General features: G+C 43.1%; 1 protein-coding gene across 1 annotated transcript in view; it reads right to left on the minus strand.

The window, feature by feature from the left end:
• Positions 1-673: 673 nt before the first annotated feature.
• The window catches only part of LOC105077370 (solute carrier family 22 member 1), a 32,247-nt gene continuing 12,528 nt past the window's right edge, over positions 674-20,392 (minus strand). The window contains exons 4-11 of the mRNA XM_010965777.3: positions 19,405-19,573; positions 18,052-18,166; positions 17,707-17,813; positions 15,383-15,597; positions 14,073-14,181; positions 3,887-3,999; positions 3,219-3,318; positions 674-1,104 (exon numbers count right to left, since the gene is read on the minus strand). Of these exons, the coding sequence (XP_010964079.2) occupies positions 1,035-1,104; positions 3,219-3,318; positions 3,887-3,999; positions 14,073-14,181; positions 15,383-15,597; positions 17,707-17,813; positions 18,052-18,166; positions 19,405-19,573 (998 nt within the window). The 3' untranslated portion in view covers positions 674-1,034. The remainder of the gene's footprint in view (positions 1,105-3,218; positions 3,319-3,886; positions 4,000-14,072; positions 14,182-15,382; positions 15,598-17,706; positions 17,814-18,051; positions 18,167-19,404; positions 19,574-20,392) is intronic.

Below are 20,392 nucleotides of genomic sequence, written 5' to 3' on the forward strand. Positions count from 1 at the left end.
GGCACAGATTCAGGTTTCTGAGAAGCCAATGTTCATTCTCAAAGGAAAGTCAGATGCTGCCCAGGACGGAACAGGAAGAGCCCAAGTCCCTGAGGCCACACCCTGCCTGAGCCAGTCCCGCCAGGAGAGTTTGCAATACAAGCACACGTCCTTCATCGTGCCTCCAATTTGCATTAGAGTCTTTTTGTCCCCAGTGCGCTCTGAAGGGTGCCCATCATGTGGTCTTTGTGGCTTGTCTCCCAGGTAAAGAAATTTTCAAATAAGGTTTTTGTGCACGCCAGGAACGACATCACATCTTGAACCAGAACTTGAACCGCTTACTGCTAACTCGCAGTAGGCTGAACTCTTCTTCTTGATATCTTCACTGTGATATTCCAGAGCTGGCATCTGAGTTCACCTTCTAGAATCACCAACAAGAACCAAAGCCAAGAGTGAAACAGAATAAAGTATTCCTGGAATGTAGGTGCCAGAAACGTCTTCCCCAAAAAAGGTCATAGAAATTCTGGCCTTTGAATGAGGAGCATGCTTTACTTCATTCTACGTGTGGAAATGTGATTGGGGTTTGCTGGTGAAGTCACTATATTTAAAAACCAAGTTCCCTCCAGGAAACCTATGTGTTGAAACACTTTTGCCAACATAAGTACCTACAAATACAAAAACATTTTCTTTCAGAGAGTGAATAAAACAATACTTTATTCTAGGAAGTCAGTTACAGAGGCTTCTTTTATAGCAGCATTTAATTCTATTGGATCTTCAAAATACTTCAGATGATTAAGTACCAATTACTCTCACTAAAAAGGATAAGTAGATAAAAGATAGCCAGGGCTTTAAGAGATGGAAAGGAAAGGGAAGGGAAGGGAAGGGAAGGGAAGGGAAGGGGAAAGAAAAGACGCTTCATGTTCTTTAGAATTGGTATTGGTTTGGGGGCAGGCAAGTACGAGGAAGAGTACAGGGGCAGGTGGACTTCCGACCATTCCTTCAGATAGTAACTCTGTCCTCATCTCTGCCACCTGGTCCCCAGGGAAGCATCTCTCTCAGGTGCTATTTGGATGTTCTGATGTTTGGATCTGAATGTAAATCGTGTTTTCTTTGGGCTTTGCTTTCCTGTAGCAAACAAAAATAAAAATTTAAGTTAAAATAAATAACATCTTGATTAAGAAACCATTGCAAAGCTGTACACGGGAGAAGTCTGAAAAAAGCTGAGAATAGGATAGCAAATGATACAGGAGGGAAGGGTTGGTTCTGGCTCTCTGCTTATTTTGCTGTGACCCGTGTGCTAAGAATGGTTTCTTACATTTTAAAATAGTTTTTAAAAATTAAAAATAAAATATCATTTCTGGACACTTGAAAAGGAGATGAAATTCAAATTTATCCAAATCCAAACGTCAATAAATAAAGCCAGAACCCAGCCACCCTGATTCATTTATGTACTGCCCACAGGTGCTTTCTTGTTGAAAGGGCAGAAATGAGGGCGGCGGCAGAGATTAGATGGCCCCAAAGACCGAAATATCTGCTCCCTGGCCCTTTGCAGAAAGAGCTGGCTGTCCCTTGAAGCAGAGCCATCTGTTGTGTCACGGTCCCCCTCCATCATCGGACAGTCAACGTGCCATTTTGAAGCCGGGGGTTTGGGGGTATCTGTCATTATTTCCTTCCTTGGTAGAGTGGGTTTAACAGTAGCTGCCTCACAGTGCTTTGAGAGGGCGGGGTGAGAAGGCACCTGAAGCTTTCGGTGAGGCTGACGCACTGTGAGCGCCCTGTTAGCTAGCGTGACCCTTCCTCCCAGCCCCTGACGGTTCTTCCTAGAAAGTCGGGAAGAAGATGTAATTGAAATGATCTCTCTCGCCATGGACTGTGGCTACTATTTATGGAATTAGTACAGTGGAGAAGACATATATGAAACAAGTGATTATTACACATTATGAAGGGCATCGTCCAGAACAGAGGGTGCCCAGGGAGGTGTGGGGCTCAGAACAGAAGCCCCTGACCTCCCCAGGCAGGTCTATGATGATGGGGCAAAGGGATGAACAAAACATCCTAAAAGATGTCAACACGCCTATTAACAAATTATACTGAAACACTTTAAAATCAGATAGTCAATATCAGCTATATACGTCTACCTCTGGGGACCAAAAAGAAGCACACTGTCAGCAATTACAAAAATGGGTTCAAATTAAAATAGGGTATTTGTCCCTTATCAGTACTGAGAAATGCAGAATTTCTCAAAGCGAGGTGCATAGAGGGCTTGAACGGACAGCGTCCTTTAAAGTGCAGGTTCCCGGGCTCCCCCATCCATGTACCAAGTCAAAAACCTAGAAGGCCCAGGAATCTGCGCCTGAGCAAGCTCCTTTTGTGATTCTTCTGCGTACTAAGCTTAGGAATCACTGAGGAGGTCACACAATAAGCAGGAAGAATGGAGAAAACCTAGGATTTATGGAATACCTACTACGTGCCCGGCAGTGGATTAGTCACTGCCACCTACCTCATCTCACTGAATTCTCACAGCAGCCCTCTAAGTTAAGTGCTATTGTGGCTATTTTTCAGGCAAGGAAATTAAGGTTCTGCAAGGTTCAATGACATTCCCAAAGTCACGTGGCCAAGTAAGCGACCACAGCCAGGCTGAACCCAGGCCTTAACGGCCCCACAGAGTCTCTTCTCCCTGCCTGCCAGGGACGCATGTGTCCTCGCTGTGGACTCCGTGGAACGGAGCCTAACGACCACCTCAACAAACACTCTCTTCCTTTTTTTACTGCTTCAAGAGTAGAATCTGAGACTCCATTGAAGCCCTTGTCCTCATCACAAGAAGGAAAGTTTTAAGCCGTTCTTCTTTGTGAAGAAAGTCACTAAAGTATCTGAACCAACAATTGCTAAAAGGACAGGCGATTGATTTAAAAATAGCTCCCAACTCAGAGCTCTCAGCTCCTGGGGTGAGTTAGGGAGCTGGGTGACCCGGGTGGTCAGTATGACAGACACATCGCTCTGTCTCACAGTTTGGACCAGGCGACTGTCATCAGAAACGCACGCTCATGCTCTCCTGTCTATCCTTTTAAGCCAATGGTTACTGTGTTTTGTTTCTCTCTACAGCAGCTCTGGGAGAAATAGAAGGCTGACAATACCTGTAAAGCTCTCCTAACCCTTAAGAGAAAGGAGATGGGGGGTGTTCATGACGTGGGAAGGCAGGTCTAACGTGGCCCTCGGCGTCCCCCAGCAGCCCGGCTCACCTCCGCAGGTTCTCCACATCCTCGATGGTCTCAGGCAAAGCGACCCCCTTGGTCTCCGGAAGAAGCAGCGTCAATCCCCCGGCAACCAGCCCCACCACCGCTTCAGACAAGACAGATTTCACATGGAGCCGTTAGAGCATGGCCAATACCATTCGCAGGTGATGACAGCTAACTAAAGAGATGCCTAGGTGACACGCGTGTAAGGGACACATAAGGTCAGGAACATCTAGAAAATTACAGCAGTCGGGTAACTGGGGAGACGGCAGAATAAGAAAAGGGCATGTGGCCTTCATTTTACTTTGACGTGAGCATAAAGCTCCACGTACCTGATGTTTAGGTATTGGGGGCTTTGTTGATTCAGAGACCTCAAGAACAATATGAAGCTCAATTCTGACAAGCTTCTATATATATATTACTATATTGATAGGCTATAATAAAGTATTTATAGTAATCATAATTTATACATAATAGTGTTTATATAGTAACTGTAATATATTGTACATAAAATAACATGTAGCATATAGTTTATGTATAACTATAACACATATTATGTATAATACATATATTATAGTTACTATATATTAACATTGTGTTACTATATATTAATATGTGTTGCTATTCACACTGGGCTGGAAAGAAGGAAGGATAAACGTTTCATGAAGTCTTACCAAACAAAGCGAGGGGCAAACCGTGCCAAACCTCCATCAGCCTGAAGACCAGAAAGGGGGTGATGATCCCACCAAAATCACACAGGGAGGAACACACCATCATTCCAAGGTTCCTGATCAAATACAGAGAACGAAAAAGACGACATTCTTGTGAATCAATTTTCCAAATGTTAAACTTATTCCAGAGCAAACTCATCACCCATTCCCCAGCCTCCGGGGAGGGGAGACAGGTTGGAGATGGAGTTAATCACCAGTGATTTGATCAATGGTGCCTACATAATGGATCCTCCATAAAACCTTAAACTACGGGGTTCAGAGAGCTTCCGGGTTGGTGAGTATATCCATGTACCAAAAGGGCGGCACACCAGCTCCACAGGGACAGAAGTCCTTGTGCTCAGGGCCCCTCCAGACATTGCCCTGTGTACCTCTTCATCTGGCTGTTTGTTTACATCCTTTATGATAAAGCAGTAAATGTAAGTGCTCCCTGAGTTCTGTGAGCCATTATAGCAAGGTAGGGAACTCAAGGAGGGGGTCGTGGGAATCTGATTTACAACCAGCTGGTCAGAAGTGTAGGTGGACAATGTGGGGCTTGTGACTGGCAGCTGAAGTGGGGGCCGTCTGTGGGATTAAACTCTAAACCTGTGGGGTCTGCACTAATTCCAGGCAGTTAACGTTAGAACTGAATTGTAGGACTTGTTTGGAGAGTTGGAGAATTGACTGGTGTGAGTCGAGTTTTTTCTTCCACATGTAGAGATAGGGAACGGTAGAGAGAGGATTTTAAGGAATGGGGGACAAAGAAAGCTAGAGGGGAAACGCGGGGAAACGTGGGGAAGCTGTCTACTTGAAATGAACTCTTCATCTCTGAGAACAGTCTTTGCTCTGAAATCCATTGTGTCTTATATGAACACAGCCACTCCAGCTTCCTTCTGATTAGTGTTCACATGGACTATCTTTCTCCATTCTTTTACTTTTAAACTATCTCTGCCCTTAAATTTAGAGTGAATATCTGTAGACAGCACACAGCTGGGTCATTTTTGTCCAATCTGACAAACTCTGCCTTTTAACTGGGGTGTTTAGACCATTTATATTTCTTGTGATTATTGATATAATTGGGTTTAAATCTGCCATCTTGCTATGTGTCTTCTTTCTGTTCCACCTGTCCTTTGTTACCCTTTTCCTCTTATTCTCCCTTCTTATGAAATGAGTATTTTAAATGAATCTATTTTTTTGATGGCTCAATAACTATAACTCTATTTTGGGTTTTTGGTTTTTTGCTTTAGGGTTTATAGAACTTGTCTTACCTCCACACAGTCTACCTCCAAGTACTGTTATACCACTTCGGGGGTTGAAAATAAACCTTACACCAGCACATTTGCGTTTCTGTCCTCCCGGGCTTTGCACAATTTTACTTCTACTTCTAGGTTATAAATCCACAACACAATATTTTTGCTTTCATTAGAAGTCAGCAAACAATAGCCCATGGGCCAAATCCTGCATTGTTATGGCCTTTGAGTTAAGTGTGCTTTTTATGCATTTATTTTTAATTTTTTTTTTAAAGATTTGGCATTAACTTTTTAAAGATAACAGTAAGTGTAAAGGAGGTCTCCTTGACTTTCACACTTCTTGACAGGGGTGTTTCTCTGGAGAGCTTTTTTTTTTTTTTTTTAACATTTTTTATTGATTTATAATCATTTTACAATGTTGTGTCAAATTCCAGTGTCGAGCACAATTTTTCAGTTATACATGAACATATATATATTCATTGTCACATGTTTTTCTCTGTGAGCTACCATAAGATCTTGTGTATATTCCCCTGTGCAATACAGTATAATCTTGTTTATCTATTCTACAATTTTGAAATCCCATTTTAAAAATTAGGAAGCAAGCCAGAAAGAGAAAGAAAAATACCATATGACATCACTCATATGTGGAATAAAACAAAAGACACTATGGACTCATCTATAAAATAGACTCACAGACACAGTAAACAATTGTGGCTCCCGGGGAAAGGGGTGGGAAGGGATACATTTGGGAGTTTGAGATTTGCAAATGTTAGCCACTATATATAAAATTTTTTTTAAAAGTTCCTTCTGTATAGCACAAGGAACTACATTCAATATCTTGTAATAACCTTTAATGAAAAAATATATGAAAATGAATATATGTATGTATATGCATGACTGGACATTGTGCTGTACACCAGAAATTGACACATTGTAACTGACTGTACTTCCTTAAATACATACATACATACATACATACATACATACATACATACATACATAAAATAAAAATTAGAAAAGAAAAAGAATATGCAACAGAGACCACATGTGGCCCACTAGCCTAAAACATTTACTATTAGAAAAGTTTGTCAGTTCCTGCAAGATTTTTGTTAGGTGCCTTTCTTGATTTTTTTTTTTTTTTGTGGTTGGAATTAATTGATATTCTTAGATCTTGAATTTGTAATTTTTATTAAATTTGAAAAAGGTTTGGCCATTATTTCTTCAAATATTTTTTTAACCTTTTTTATCGATTTATAATCATTTTATAATGTTGTATCAAATTCCAGTGTAGAGCACAATTTTTCAGTTATACATGAACATATATATATATTCATTGTCACATTTTTTTCTCTGTGAGCTACCATAAGATCTTGTATATATTTCCCTGTGCTATACAGTATAATCTTTTTTATCTATTCTACAGTTCTGAAATCCCAGTCTATCCCTTCCCACCCTCCACCCCCTTAGCAACCACAAGTTTGTATTCTATGTCTGTGAGTCTATTTCTGTTTTGTATTTATGCTTTGTTTGTGTTTTTTTTTTTTAGACTCCACATATGAGCGATCTCATATGGTATTTTTCTTTCTCTTTCTGGCTTACTTCACTTAGAATGACATTCTCCAGGAGCATCCATGTTGCTGCAAATGGCGTTATGTTGTCAGTTTTTATGGCTGAGTAGTATTCCATTGTATAAATATACAAATCTTCAAATTTTTTTTTCATCTCTCTATTCACCCTTTCTACTCTCCTCTGCAGATGCCAGTTACCTGTATTGGAGTTGTCCCACAGCTCACTGACTCTCCCTCAGGTTCACTTTGAATAGTTTCTACTGCTGTCTTCAAGTCTATGCATCTTTTCTTCCACAGTATTCAATCTGCTGTTAATTCATCTGGCGTATTTTTGACCTCAGACGTTGTCATTTTCATCTCTAGAAATTTAACTGAGGACTTTTTAAATATCTTCCATTGTCTCTACTTAACATGTTCACTCTTTTTCTAGGTTCTTGAACATTCAAGATAAAGGTATGGTAACTGCTTCAATGTCTTTGTCTACTACTTCATCATCTGTGTCATTTCTGGGTCCATCTAGTTTTCTTTTTCTCCTCAATGTTGGCTCTTTTCCTGCAGCTTTAAATGCCTGATGATTTTTGATTGAACACTAGACATTGTAAATTTTGCTTTGTTCAGTGCTGGATATTTTTGTATTCCTATAAATAACCTTAGCTTTGTTTGGAAAACATTGTTAAATCTGGAGCAAGAAATCAGGAAAAGTTTATCCTTCAGGGTCTTACTTTTAAGTGTCTTCTATTACATCTATCTGTGTACTTTACTTCCTATAATGAGTAATTATAAAATCAGTACATTTTCCTTTCCTTCCCAACCCCCACTCCATGACCTCATCTTAGTTGGTTATTTAATCTCTCAGTGTTCGCTACTATATCTGTAAATATATTCATAATTTACTTGATTTATCAGCTTTTTTCTTAGCTGGAAAAAGTATACTGAGCAAATTATATGACAAATTATCAATCCATGTTTTACTGAGAGATTTTAAAAACAAGAGTAGATGCTAAATTTTATTGAATGCCTTTTACTATCTATGGAGATAATAGTACAATTTTTCTCTTTTAATTTATTAGCACAAATTATACTATTAGATTTTCTAATATTAAGCTCTTTGTATACCTGGAGTAACTCATCTTAGATATGATATATTATTATTTAATGTGCTCCACTATTCTGTTTAATAATATATTGTTTAGAGTTAATTAATATTCCTAAATAATATTTGTCTGTAGGTTGTTTCCTTTATCTTTGTTGTTATTTGATATCAATACTATGATAGCTTTATAAATACTTTTTGAAAGATTTCCTCCTTTTCCTATACTCTAGAACAGTTTCTATTAATTAAATGTTTTGTAAAATTATCTTAGGAAACCATTGTGGATTCCCTTTTTATTATTTAGGGTCTCCTTCATCTTATTAATATATTTTATCATAAATTCAATTTTTTCTGATAAAATTATGGTTCTATTTTTGTTCACATTTACCCAGTATGCTTTTTATTTTATTTTATTTTATTTTATTTTATTTTATTTTATTTTATTGAGTTATAGTCAGTTTACAATGTTGTGTTAATTTCCAGTGTAGAGCACAATTTTTCAGTCATACATGAACATACATATATTCATTGTCACATTCTTTTTCACCATGAGCTACCACAAGATCTTGTACATATTTCCCTGGGCTATATAGTATAAACTTGTTCATCTAGTCTATATATACCTGTTAGTATTTACAAATTTCAAATTCCCAGTCTGTCTCTTCCCACCCCCCTGGCAACCACTACTTTGTATTCTATGTCTATGAGTCTGTTTCTGTTTTACATTTAAGTTCATTTGTCTTCTTCCTCTTCCTCCTCTTCCTCTTCCTCTTCCTCTTCTTCTTCTTCTTCTTCTTTTAGATTCCACATATAAGTGATATCATATGGTATTTTTCTTTCTCTTTCTGGCTTATTTCACTTAGAATGACATTCTCCAGGGACATCCATGTTGCTACAAATGGCATTATGTTGTCATTTTTTATGGCTGAATAGTGTTCCATTGTATAGATATAACAAAATTTCTTTATCCAATCATCTGTCGATGGACATTTAGGCTGTTTCCTAGTATATGCTTTTGTGCATTTCTTTCTTTTCAAATTTTCTGAAGAAAAGTTATACTTCAACTACGTAGTAAGTTGTTGGGTTTTGCTTTATAATCAATCAAAGAGCATTTTTATTTATTTTTTCAATAGAGGAGTTGAGTCCACATTTATTTAAATGTCAGAAATGTTTAGTCTTAATTCTGTCATTAGCTTTTATGCCATTTTTTTATTATCATTTCCAGTGTCTTTTATTTTCCAATGTGTGTTGGTTATGTGTATTTTTTCTGATAATTAGAAAGGTTTGTATTTTTATACAAATGACTACCTTTATAACTTTACATAATACACCTAATACTCTATTTCTTTAGATAAGTATTGGCTAACTATTATGAATAATTATAAAATTAGTATATTTCTACTTTCTTTTCAACCATCCTTCCATAAACTAATTTTAATTAATCATATCATTGTTTTTAGAGTTTGTCTTTGTATCTTAAAACACACCAGTAACACTGCTTAATTTATCAGCTTTTAATGATGCATTTTTTCCAATCTGGAGAAAGTATATTGAGGAAATCCGTGCACTACACTACCTCTAACATTCTCTCTCCTTTCCCTTTCCAATCCTTGCTCGTTATAACATTTCTTTACTGTCAGATATATGACATTCACATTCTGTTCTGTAGCCAAAACAGGATCAGGATTTTAATCTCAGATTCAGTGATCACCATCAGTAATTTTGATGGATTACTCCACTTACCACTGTGTTTACTGAGAATTTTTTCTCTAACAGCTTTTTGGGAAAAGGTTTGTAGGAACCATATTTTAAGATAATCATTTCAAAATAATCAGCCACTGTCTTTATTTAGGAATGAGAGCTTAGATTAAATTCTTTGGGTTTCACTTCTTTTCCTTGAGGTCATTGAAGGCCTGTTTCACTGTCTTCATTGAATGGCATCGGTCTGATTTTCTCCTTATACACGTGGCTTAAACTTTCAGCTTGGGTGCTTGATGAGTCTTTCTCTCTGAAGCACAGTAACTTAGCTAGAATATTTCTTAATATTGTTCATTCTGGGTCAGTTTTTCCCATTACACGGTGTGGCATTTCAAATCATAGATCATTCTTTTATTCCCAGAAGTTTTCTTTGAGTTTTTGTTTTTAATTTCTTGAAGTTATTCATTATTTTAATTATCTTCTTTGGGACATAAACGTAATCTCTAAACCTTTCAAGCCCTTTGCTTATTTCAGTCTTATTTTGCACTCCTTCATCCTGTCTTGACTTTCCTGGACTACGTCAGTCCTTCTCTGTACTGCTTTCAAAGTAGGTATCATGTCTCAAATACTTTTTCTTTTTTGCTTCTTTTGAACCTGAGCTGACTTCAGTTTCATCTACTGTCTTGTCACATAGTCTCGCAAGAATTTACATCTCTGCTTCAAACTCTTATTTTCTAGAGATGACTGATTCATTATTATTTTGCATTTAGTTGTAGTATATTTGGCTACACATTTCATTTGCTTTGTGACAATATTTTTTGCAGTGCATCTTCTTCGGTTGCTATTCATTTTTCCTGTTCCTTTCCCCCTTGTGTCTCATGATATATTTCTATAGCTCTTAGGCAAGTTGCTTTTTTAGTTATGATTCATCTTGTAACACTATGATTTCTTCCTGTATCGGCTATTTGAGAAGGATTTGCGGGGAGGGGCCAGGCCATGTTCTAGGCTAGTAGGAATTCTTTCTGACCAGGGTTCTATGTGGTGAGATGCACTGACCTCTCTTGAGCCCAATCTACAGGGGGTGGCAGTGCAGAACTTCTCACCCTGCGGGGTCTCTCTCCTCTGCCCTCCCTCACAGCACACTGCTATCTCAAAGGTTCCCGAATGTTCTCTCACAGCCTTGCCCTCCCTGCCTCACCTCCAGCCACACAACATCCAGGGAAGGGAGTGTATACCTCCAGCCCGGCATCCATCCTGTTACTCCAAATGAGGAGTTGTGCCTTAAACTCTTCAAGGTTCGCTTCCTACTTTGGAAGAATGCTGGATTTGTCTCAAATGTGCTGTCACAGTGAGCCTCCCTGGCGTCTTCTAGACCTTCCCAGACTCCCTGGATTACGTAGCCCTTCTTCCTCCATACAGTCTTTCAGGGTCATCCTAGTTTCAAAGATGGCATTTGCAAGGTTTTTTATTTTTTCTTCTCATTCTGCTAATAGCTTTGGTGTGATGTCCAAGAGGAGGAGGGGAAAGACTATTATTTTCTTTGCAATTTTAAGAAAATAAGTCTTTAAAAAGAGAAAAATCTGAAATGCACGCAGAAGCTAGAAGTGGGCCCCTCGTTCCCTTATTTAAAATTCACGTCTCTGTGATGCTTTATTCATTCATTCTGCAAGCACTGGGTGACTGGTCAGCTCCAGGAAGAACAGTTCCAGGAGGCATCGCACATGATATGTTCCTGTTTTCAAGGAGCTCATAACATAGTGAAGAGGTAAAAATGGGAAGGCGATTTTCAATACGAGGCAGTGCATACTGGTGCCAAAGGACTGCTCGTGACTGTATGTGTCACAGTCAGGAGGGTGCTGTTCAACTTTAAAGCCTCCTACGATGACAAGCAGGGTCAAAGTGGCTTAAATAGCAACTGTTTGAATTTGAAGTGCTTATAAAGTAATAAAGTAACAGAAATAACCCTCCTCCCCCCAATTTCAATTGGATTCAATTGACTGAGGTGGCAATACAGCTCAGTGGTAGAGCACACGCTTAGCATGCGCGAGGTCCTGGGTTCAATCCCCAGCATCTCCCCTAAAAATAAACCTAATTACCTCCCCATCAGAAAAAAAAGAAACACAAATCAACTGACTGAACATACAGGAACTTTCATAGCTGTCTTACTTTTGTGGGGGGGGGGGTGGCTCAAGTTTAAAATTATTTCTGAACATTGGGCCTCCCTTCCTAGTTACTGAGACTCCTCATCAAACCGTCTCTGCACAAATGGTCAAGGGCTCCTTGAGGACAGGTCACTTGGCCTTCCTCCACGTAGGACCAGGCACTCAGCACCTCCGACAGTTTACATTCTGAGTCAGTCCCCTGGGTCCAGTGGCCATGACAATGGAATTGTTTGGCCTGGCTATTTTAGACTCTGGGCTCAGAACTGCCAAATGTAGAAGATTTTTCTCTTTCATTTGCCTTAGTCTCTTTGTCCTCATTCCAAGTGACCTTTTACAAATGAGAGTATGAGACAGGGCCTTTTAATGAAGGGACAGGCAGGAGAGAGGAAAGAGTGAATCAGAGGCACCCTTGTGTCTTCTGGCTCTGGGAGGGGTTCAGAGAGCTATGCAGGTGTAAGAGGAGGTTGGGGAGCTGGGATATTTGTTAGAAATCATTGGTCTGATGACATGGGGAGAAGAAACAATTTATACAAAGAAAAAAAAGAGTTTAAGGAAATATGCCAAATGCTAACAAAGGTCAGAATTAAACTTTAAATAAAATGGTTAATTACTTTTATGATAAAAATAATCTTCATTTAAACTAAGTCTTCTAAACAAATAATCTATATACAAAATAGAAAGAGATTCAGTGACATAGTAAACAAACTTATGGTTACCAAAAGGGAAAAGGCAGGAGGGATAAATTAGGAGTCTGGGATTCACAGATACACACTACTGTATATAAAACAGGTAAACAACAAAGTCCTACTGTATAGCACAGGGAACTCTATTCAATATTTTGTAATAACCTATAATGAAAAAGAATATATGTGTGACACGTGATTGATAACTGAATAACTGTGCTGTACACCAGAAACTAACACAGCATTGTAAATCAACTGCACTTCAATTTAAAGAAAAAAAGAATGCAGTATCCTTTCAAATCTCAGAAAAAATAAATAAACTAAGTCTTCTACGATACAGATGGTAGTAAGTACACGCAAAGACACTCAGCATCATTACTAATGAGGACGACGTAAGCCAAGGTCACAGTGAGGCCACCCTCTCCAAGAAGGACTCGAGCACTCTGTGGAAAGCTGGCCACACCAAGCTCTGATGGGGATCCTGAGTCACCAGCTCCCTTCCACACGGCTGGTGGGAAAGAAAGACCCTGAGGCCACTTTAGAAAACATTCTGGCAGTTTCTCATAAATTTAAACACACATGACCCACTCCATAGTTTTTATCTAAGAGAAATGAAAACATATGTCCACTCAAAAAACCGTACATGAATGTCTGTTGGCAGCTGTATCATAATTGGAAACGGCCCAATTGTCCATGAGCTGGGAGATGGACACACAAATCGTAGTGCATCCCCCACGCACTGGAACACCACTCGGCAGTAAGAAGGCACGAAACACTGACACACGGAACAGCGTGGATGAGCCCCGCGAAGCCAAGTGAAAGAAGGCTGCGTTCCATGTTATTCTATTCACGTAACATTCCAGAAAAGGGAAAGCCGCAGGGAGAGAAATCAGATCAGTGGTTTCCAGGAGGGGGTGGGAGGGGAGAAGACTGACCACAAAGGGATAAGAGGAAACATTTGGAGAGGATGGAGCTGTCTCTGTGGTACATTGATGGTGCTGGTGGTGAAATAAATATAATCAAAACTCATCAAACTGTGCATTTTAGGGTGAATTTTGTTCTAAGAAAACTCTACCTCAATAAACCTGACTTTAAACAATGACTCTTCCGGGCCCGTGACTGAGTTTACAGAGTATCATGTCATCATGGGAAAAGCAGGAGATTCAAGGTCAGAGAGGAGCGAGTTCCTGCCCTGGCCCTGCCATTCCAGCTGCGTGCCTCTTGGAGGGTCCCTTTCCCTCTCTAGACCTCAGCTTCCTCCCATGTAAAGTGGGGGGACCAGTGACGGTAAGGGCGGCATGTCACAGTGCAAATCTGAACTGCTATTTAAGCCAGTGATGCCCAGAGGTGCCCATGTTGCTGCAGAAGTTTACAAAACGGGTCGGCACTAAGGACAGAGTTGAAACTCAGCCTCCCGCTCCCGGTCCAGTGCTGTCTCCCCCGTGCCAGATGCCCCTTCTCTTGTGTTTGCCCTGCGCGCAGCACACATGACCCTTGGTCTACCCAACCTTCCATTTCCCATCTCCATCGAATTAGATGTGGGCTCGCTCTTGGATGCCCAAGCCCCATCTCGATGTCAAACCATCTACCCTTGGGGGCATCTGGAGGGGTGGTCCTGAAGTGCGGGTTCTCCCTGAGCCTGGCTGGCCTGTAGCCACCAGTGGCCACCTCGCCCTGACCCCTGCCGCCCCGCACTCACCTGATGAACGTGGGAAAGAGCTCGGCGTTCACCAGACACACCATCTGGAACACGATGGTGATTCCCATTCGGCCAACACAAGCCACCACAGTACTTAGCCAGTGTAGATCTGGGGAGGAGACAGAGGGCGTGCAAAGCTGGTGAGGACTGTGCCCACAGAGTTGCTATGAGAAGCCACCATGGGAAGTGTGGACTTGAGAGCTGGAAGGGCTGGAAAGACAGTCTTATCTACCCCTTTCATTTTTGGATAAGTAAACTGAGTCCTGAGAGAGTTGGGGGCCTGATAACGTTGCATAAGGGAAGAAAGGGCTTTTTGTTTGTTTGTTTTGGGTTTGTTTGTTTTGGAGGGAGGTAATTCTGTTTGTTTATTTATTTATTTATTTATCTATTTTAATGGAAGTGCTGGGGATTGAACCCAGGACCTCGTGCATGCTGAGCGCGTGGTCTACCCACTGACGTCCACCCTCCCCACTCAGAATGGGCTTTCTGAATCCCAGCTCCGCCTCCGGTCAGCAGTGGGACTTGGCAGACTGTTTACTTCTTCATGCCTCAGTGTCCTCAGCAGAAAAATGGGAATAATTTCACAGCTGTGAGACTTAGAGAGAATACATGTCAGTGTGCACCATGACGGCTCATGCATTGAGGTGGGAGTGTGAATGGGGCCATCCGTTTTGGAAAGCTCTCTGGCTCTATCTACAAAATCTAACATATGCCACCCCTCGACCCTGCAAGGGAAATGAGCAGCCATGAAAAGATATGTCAGAATGTTCACCGCAGCCTTGGCCCCAACAGGCAGACACGGGAGACCACACAAGGGTCAATAAGAGTGGCGTGGATAAACGGGCACTCGCACAACGCGGCGCAGCACAATAGTGAAAAAGGGTGGACTCCACTCTCACGTGACGACATGGGCAAACCTCACAGACGTAAATGAGGGAATGAAATGAGACAATACAAAGGGTATGTACAAATGGAGCTGGTTGTATGATGTTCAAGGACCGTCAACATTAATCTGCAGTGGCAGAGACCAGAGTAGTGGTGACCTGGGCAGGGGTGGTGAGCAGCGATGGTCAAGGGGTGTGAGGAAACCTTCTGAGGTGTTGGAGATGTTCTTTATCTTTATGGTGGTAGCCAGGCCCACATATATGTAAACATCTATCAGCCTGAACACTCATAATGGGCTCATTGTATGTATGTTATACCTCAATTTAAAATTAAAAAAAAAATACTTGTAGACTAAGGTTATTGAAGAGTTAAGACAAGGTTCCTGAGGTCCAATTACCTGGAAGATGATGAAGTGGACCACTCACCATGTGGAATAAAGACCATGATGAAGCAGGCTGCCCCGGCCACCAGATTGGACAAGGCCAGTGGGTAAATGCGGCCAAAGCGGTCGATGGTGAAGAGGATGATGAAGGCCGCCGGGAATTCAACCAGAGCGGAGTAGAAGAAATCCAGGTAGAGGTTCCCACCGGTGGCTCCCACGTGCAGGATGAGGCCCTGGTAGATCATGGAGCTGGTGAACCTGAGCAGAGAGAAGTCAGATCAAAGACAAGCGCCATGGAAGAGGGGGCTCAGGATCTGGCCAGGAGGATAAAGGACCCTGCAAGCTGGAGAGTAACATGTGTCACCTGATTTAGAAGGTCCAAGAGCAATATGAGAAGAGGAGGATCAAAATCATGAAGGGTGTCCTGGAGGATAAGAAGGTCCTTTCACGAGGTATGTGAGAAGATGAATTACAGGATATGCCCACAATTCCAAGGGACAACAAATGACGATCGCTATTCTTTACTCTGTACCAAGGTGCTGGCCCTACTATGAGCACTGCACATGTCCTACCACATCGGATGTTCCAACGGCCACCAAGTGGGAGAGCAGGAGAAGGCAGAGGTAACCGAGCAGTTTCAGGACTCAGACTGCTGTATGAGCTGTGTGACCTCAAGTAAGTTAACTAACCTCTCTGTGCCTCAATTCTCTCATCTGTGAATGAGATAGGAATAGCACCTACCACACTGATTTGTCTTGAGCATCCACTGAAGTAATGGACAAAAAGTGCTCAGCACAGTTCCTGGCACAGAGTGAGCCGTCGGTGAAGATGAGATTTTATTGTTGTCATTATGGTCTGTCCAAGGGCAAGGGTCCAGAGCACAACAGGGTGGAGAAGCTGGCTAAATCTTCCCGACTGCACAATGGTGCTCCTTCCACACATCACACTGTCTTTAAGGAGCATTATTCCCTAACTCTCTTTTAACCCATATCCCACTGCACGACCCCTTCATCCACATTCGAGGACAGAAGAGCAATGTTACAGATTTGGGCACACAGATCAAGGGGGACCAGCTAAGTCACTCTCACTCGGGGGAAGACTTGGAGTCCTGTGTGTCACTTTTGGGGAAACTCTATAATTTTGGAACATTTACCGATTCTATTGGTACAGTTGTTCCTCGTTATCCATGGGGGATCAGTTTTAGGACCCACCGGATACCAAAATCTGCAGACGCTCAAGCCCCTCATATAAAATAGCATAGTATTTGCATATAACGTACACATCCTCCCATGTACTTGAAATCATCTCTAGATCACTTATAATACCTAGCACAATGTAAATGTCATTGTAAAGAGTTGTAAATACAATGCAGACAATATATAAATACTTGCCAGTGTGCAGCAAATTCAAGCTTTGCTTTTTAGAACTTTCCGGAATTTTTTTCAGATAAATTTGATATGCAGTTGGTGGAATCCCCAGATACAGAACCGGCAGATATGAAGGACTGACTGTTATTTACACTGTGAGATGACATTTTGGTGGATAAGGAATCACTTTCTTATGGAAATGCAAATTGCTTATTAGCTCCAAAACTGAGATCACAGCGGGTGCTTCTCATTCATACATCCCCTGGTTTTATAAGGCTGCTCCCAGAGAAGCATTGGCTGCTTTTGTTTCTCGTCCCAAATTATTCCTGATTGGACCAAAGGGCCAAAAATACAAGAAGGAAGGCACTGGCTGCAACTTGGTGAGTTTAGATGAGCCTGGGTACCCCTCCATGCCCCCTAGGTTAGCTGGCTAAATGGGAACAGTTACCTTTCATCCCGAAAGAGACTGATGTAAGAGAAAGGAATGCAAAACTCTAGATTTTCCTGTCCCCCTCCTCCAAAAAACTCCAAACCAGAAACAATTAACAAGCATACAGGGCTGCCATCTTTTGGTAGAACCTAGGAATTGCATGTACATGTCAAAATTAGCCATTTGTGGTTGCTGGGCATTTCCTGTATCTACATCTGTTAGATACTGTTCTAAGTTCTTTACACATATTATTTCATTAATTCTCCCAACATCTGTATGAGTAGGTACCATCATGACCTCCACTGGCTGATGAGGTCAGTCTTACTGCTGACCTCCCATATATATGAACTTCTTACTAAAATGAGGCCTTTCCTCAATGATGCAACCCTTCAGGGAGAAATAAGGGTGACTTTTTAAGAGCTCTTTGATCCTTCAAAAACATCTTGAAATTCCTTTCCATGCTTCTGTTTTCCCACCTGAGTTGTTCCACTATCTTTAATTGTAGCCCGGCATATGGGCCAGCACACCGATTCCGTCTGGGGACAGTTGTGGCGGAGGCCCCTTCCTTACCACAGGTACATCAGGATGAAGGTGTACTTCCTCAGGCGCGCCGTGCGGAACAGGTCTGTGAACGAAGGGCTCAGCTTTTCGGTGGCGTCCTCTGGGAGAGAGAGCATCTAGGAGGGGGTCAGAGCATCAGCCGCATCCAAGCTGGCGCAAGCAGGGAGAACCATCAGACCCCTTTCCCCATCCTGCTCCTTCCCCGGTGGGCCATCACCTGGCTGCTGGCTGCACCCATCCCCCCAGATGTCACCAGTGCCCTCCTGCATCCCAAGGCAGCCGCACAGGCACGTTCTAACTCCCAAACCCAATACAAAGTTCAGTGCCGTGAGAAGCCCCTTGCTAGTTTGTCACCTTTAGATCAGCAGAAGGCAGCTTCCCATTCTTTTGGGCTATGCGGTCCATGATCTTGACTGCTTGAGCATTTCTCTTTTGTGATAACAGCCATCGGGGAGACTCAGGCACATACCTGTGGACACAGATCACCACCACTTGGCATTTCCCCCCACCACTCCCAGCTCATCTGATGTCAAGTCCTGATGGGAGCGAAGCTGTTGCTCAGAGCAGCCCACCATCCTCACATCGGGAAAGAAATTCCTCAAGCAGCTGGTGGATGAGGATCTGGGGTCACTATGTGCTGCCCAGACAGCCTGCCTAGGAGCTCTGTAGGTCATTCATCCTCTTAGGGACCCCTGCTAAGGTTTACAGACCAGAAAAGAACCACTGCCTCCTAGGTGCTACCTTCATTCAGTGGGGCAGGGGTCCCAGTACCTCCTGGGAGCCAGCAACCATGTCCTCCTCTGGGAAATTTCTCACACATAATAGATGCTCCATGTGCCCCACCCTGGGGGGTTCAGCAGATGTCCCCATGGAACACAAGTGCTGTTGAACAAGTCTCAAAATATTTCCAAAACAAAATAAACTATATTCACTTCCCTTTAACATCAGATAGACACCATCATGTCTATTTCAAACGGGACAAGTATATCACAGCTCAGAGGCTGGAAATCTCTGGAATAAGGTCTTCTGAAAACCCACAGGCGCAATCTCACCCACGCAGCCATCAGGATGCAGCCAGGGGCTCCTGCCACTGGAGGGCTCCCTTGTTTCACACTGACGAGGAGAGAGCAGGCTATTCCTGAGCATGAGCATACTCAGAGGCCAGCCACGGTTCTGAGAGATCGGGTGGACTCAGTGCCACCCAGAGATAAGATTTGTCCTCAGCAAAATGGTGACAGAAGCTGCGTGGACAAGATATTTCTCTCCACACCCCTCTCTGTTGTCCCCTCTTCCTTCTTCCACAATAAAAGCTCATCTGTCCAGCTGCTTACCCCTTCAGGCCCTGCCAAGGGCTGACTGTTCAAAAGGTTATTGACTTACCTGAACTGCTTTTGCTTCACAAGGGCTCAGCTTGCACATTCCCCAGTGACCCTTTCATTCATCCATTCCTCATTCACTCATTCATTCACTCAGCAAAGAGCAATGCCTCCTATGTGGCTGGTTGGACTTTTGTCTGACTTGCAGCATCGCTGGCCTCTATCTGGGGGATGCAAATTTAAAGCAGCTCCATTTGAGGGCAGCTCCCAGCATAATGAGGGCCACCCTTGAATAGGACACCCCAAACGGCACAGATGGAGGTAAACTCTGGTCCTGCACATGGGGCTGCCCTGGCCATTGGGAAGACGGGGTCCAGGAGAGGTCACATACCAGAAGCAGAGCAGGAGGAGGAAGACCGGCAGAGAGACGGCCAGCTGCAGCCTGCGCCAGTGAGGGACGGCGTAGGCCAGCCCGGACAGCAGCACCAGCCCCACAGTGAATGCCATCTGGTAGAGGATCGCCACCGTTCTTCTGTAGCCCAAGCCCACAAATTCTGTGACTGAAACAGGAGAGATGCCGGCTCGTGGGCTCGGAGGAGGAGAGAAGGCCGCTGGCGCGCTCCTAGCCACCTCCATGCGCCTCTACGTCTCCTTCCCCGAACATCCCCCTGTCCTCCCATCCATCCGTCCTCCAAATATCCTGCAACCCCTCAGCTCCCCGAGACGCCCAGCTGTTCTGTGCTGACTCTTCTCTCGCTGCCCCCTTTTTAGTCCCCCGTGTGCAATCTGTTGTTCTCCTTTTCACGCTGCGGGGCTCTCCTCCCCAGAGCCTCCCTCCAGGCTCCAGGCTGCCCTGGAATAGTCTCCATGATCCCAGACGTGCTAGTTAACTTCACCAATATCTTTGGGGGACCGCCAGGACCTGGCCCTGTTGTGAGGGGTTGGATGCATCCCATCATGAGCTCCGTCCTCGGCAGGGTCCTTCCCTCCTAACCTCACATTCTCGAGGGAGGAGAGACAGCGGACACGCAAGTGAGTTCATCACACCCGGGTCAGCGCTCTATGCGCGCTGTGCATGGAGAAAAGGTACATGGTGGAAGGGAAATCCGGAGGTCCCGGGGGAGGGGCTGCAGTTTTTCAGAGTGCAGTGGGGTGGAGCTCGTGGGGGATATTTGAGCCAAGACCTCCAGGAGGTGAGGGAGGAAGGGGGAAGCGAGTTCCAGGCAGAGGGAACAGCGCCTGGGCAGCGGGGCAGTGTGCCCTCCTGTGGGGCATCAGAGGCAAGGCCAGAACATTCCCTTCTACTGTGGAAAATGCAGAGCCATTGTGGCCCAGGAGTGACACGATCCCGTGCCTGCAGCCTGTAGGTGCCACAGGGA

The sequence above is a fragment of the Camelus bactrianus genome, chromosome 8, assembly GCF_048773025.1.
Source record: "Camelus bactrianus isolate YW-2024 breed Bactrian camel chromosome 8, ASM4877302v1, whole genome shotgun sequence".
NCBI lineage: Eukaryota > Metazoa > Chordata > Mammalia > Artiodactyla > Camelidae > Camelus > Camelus bactrianus.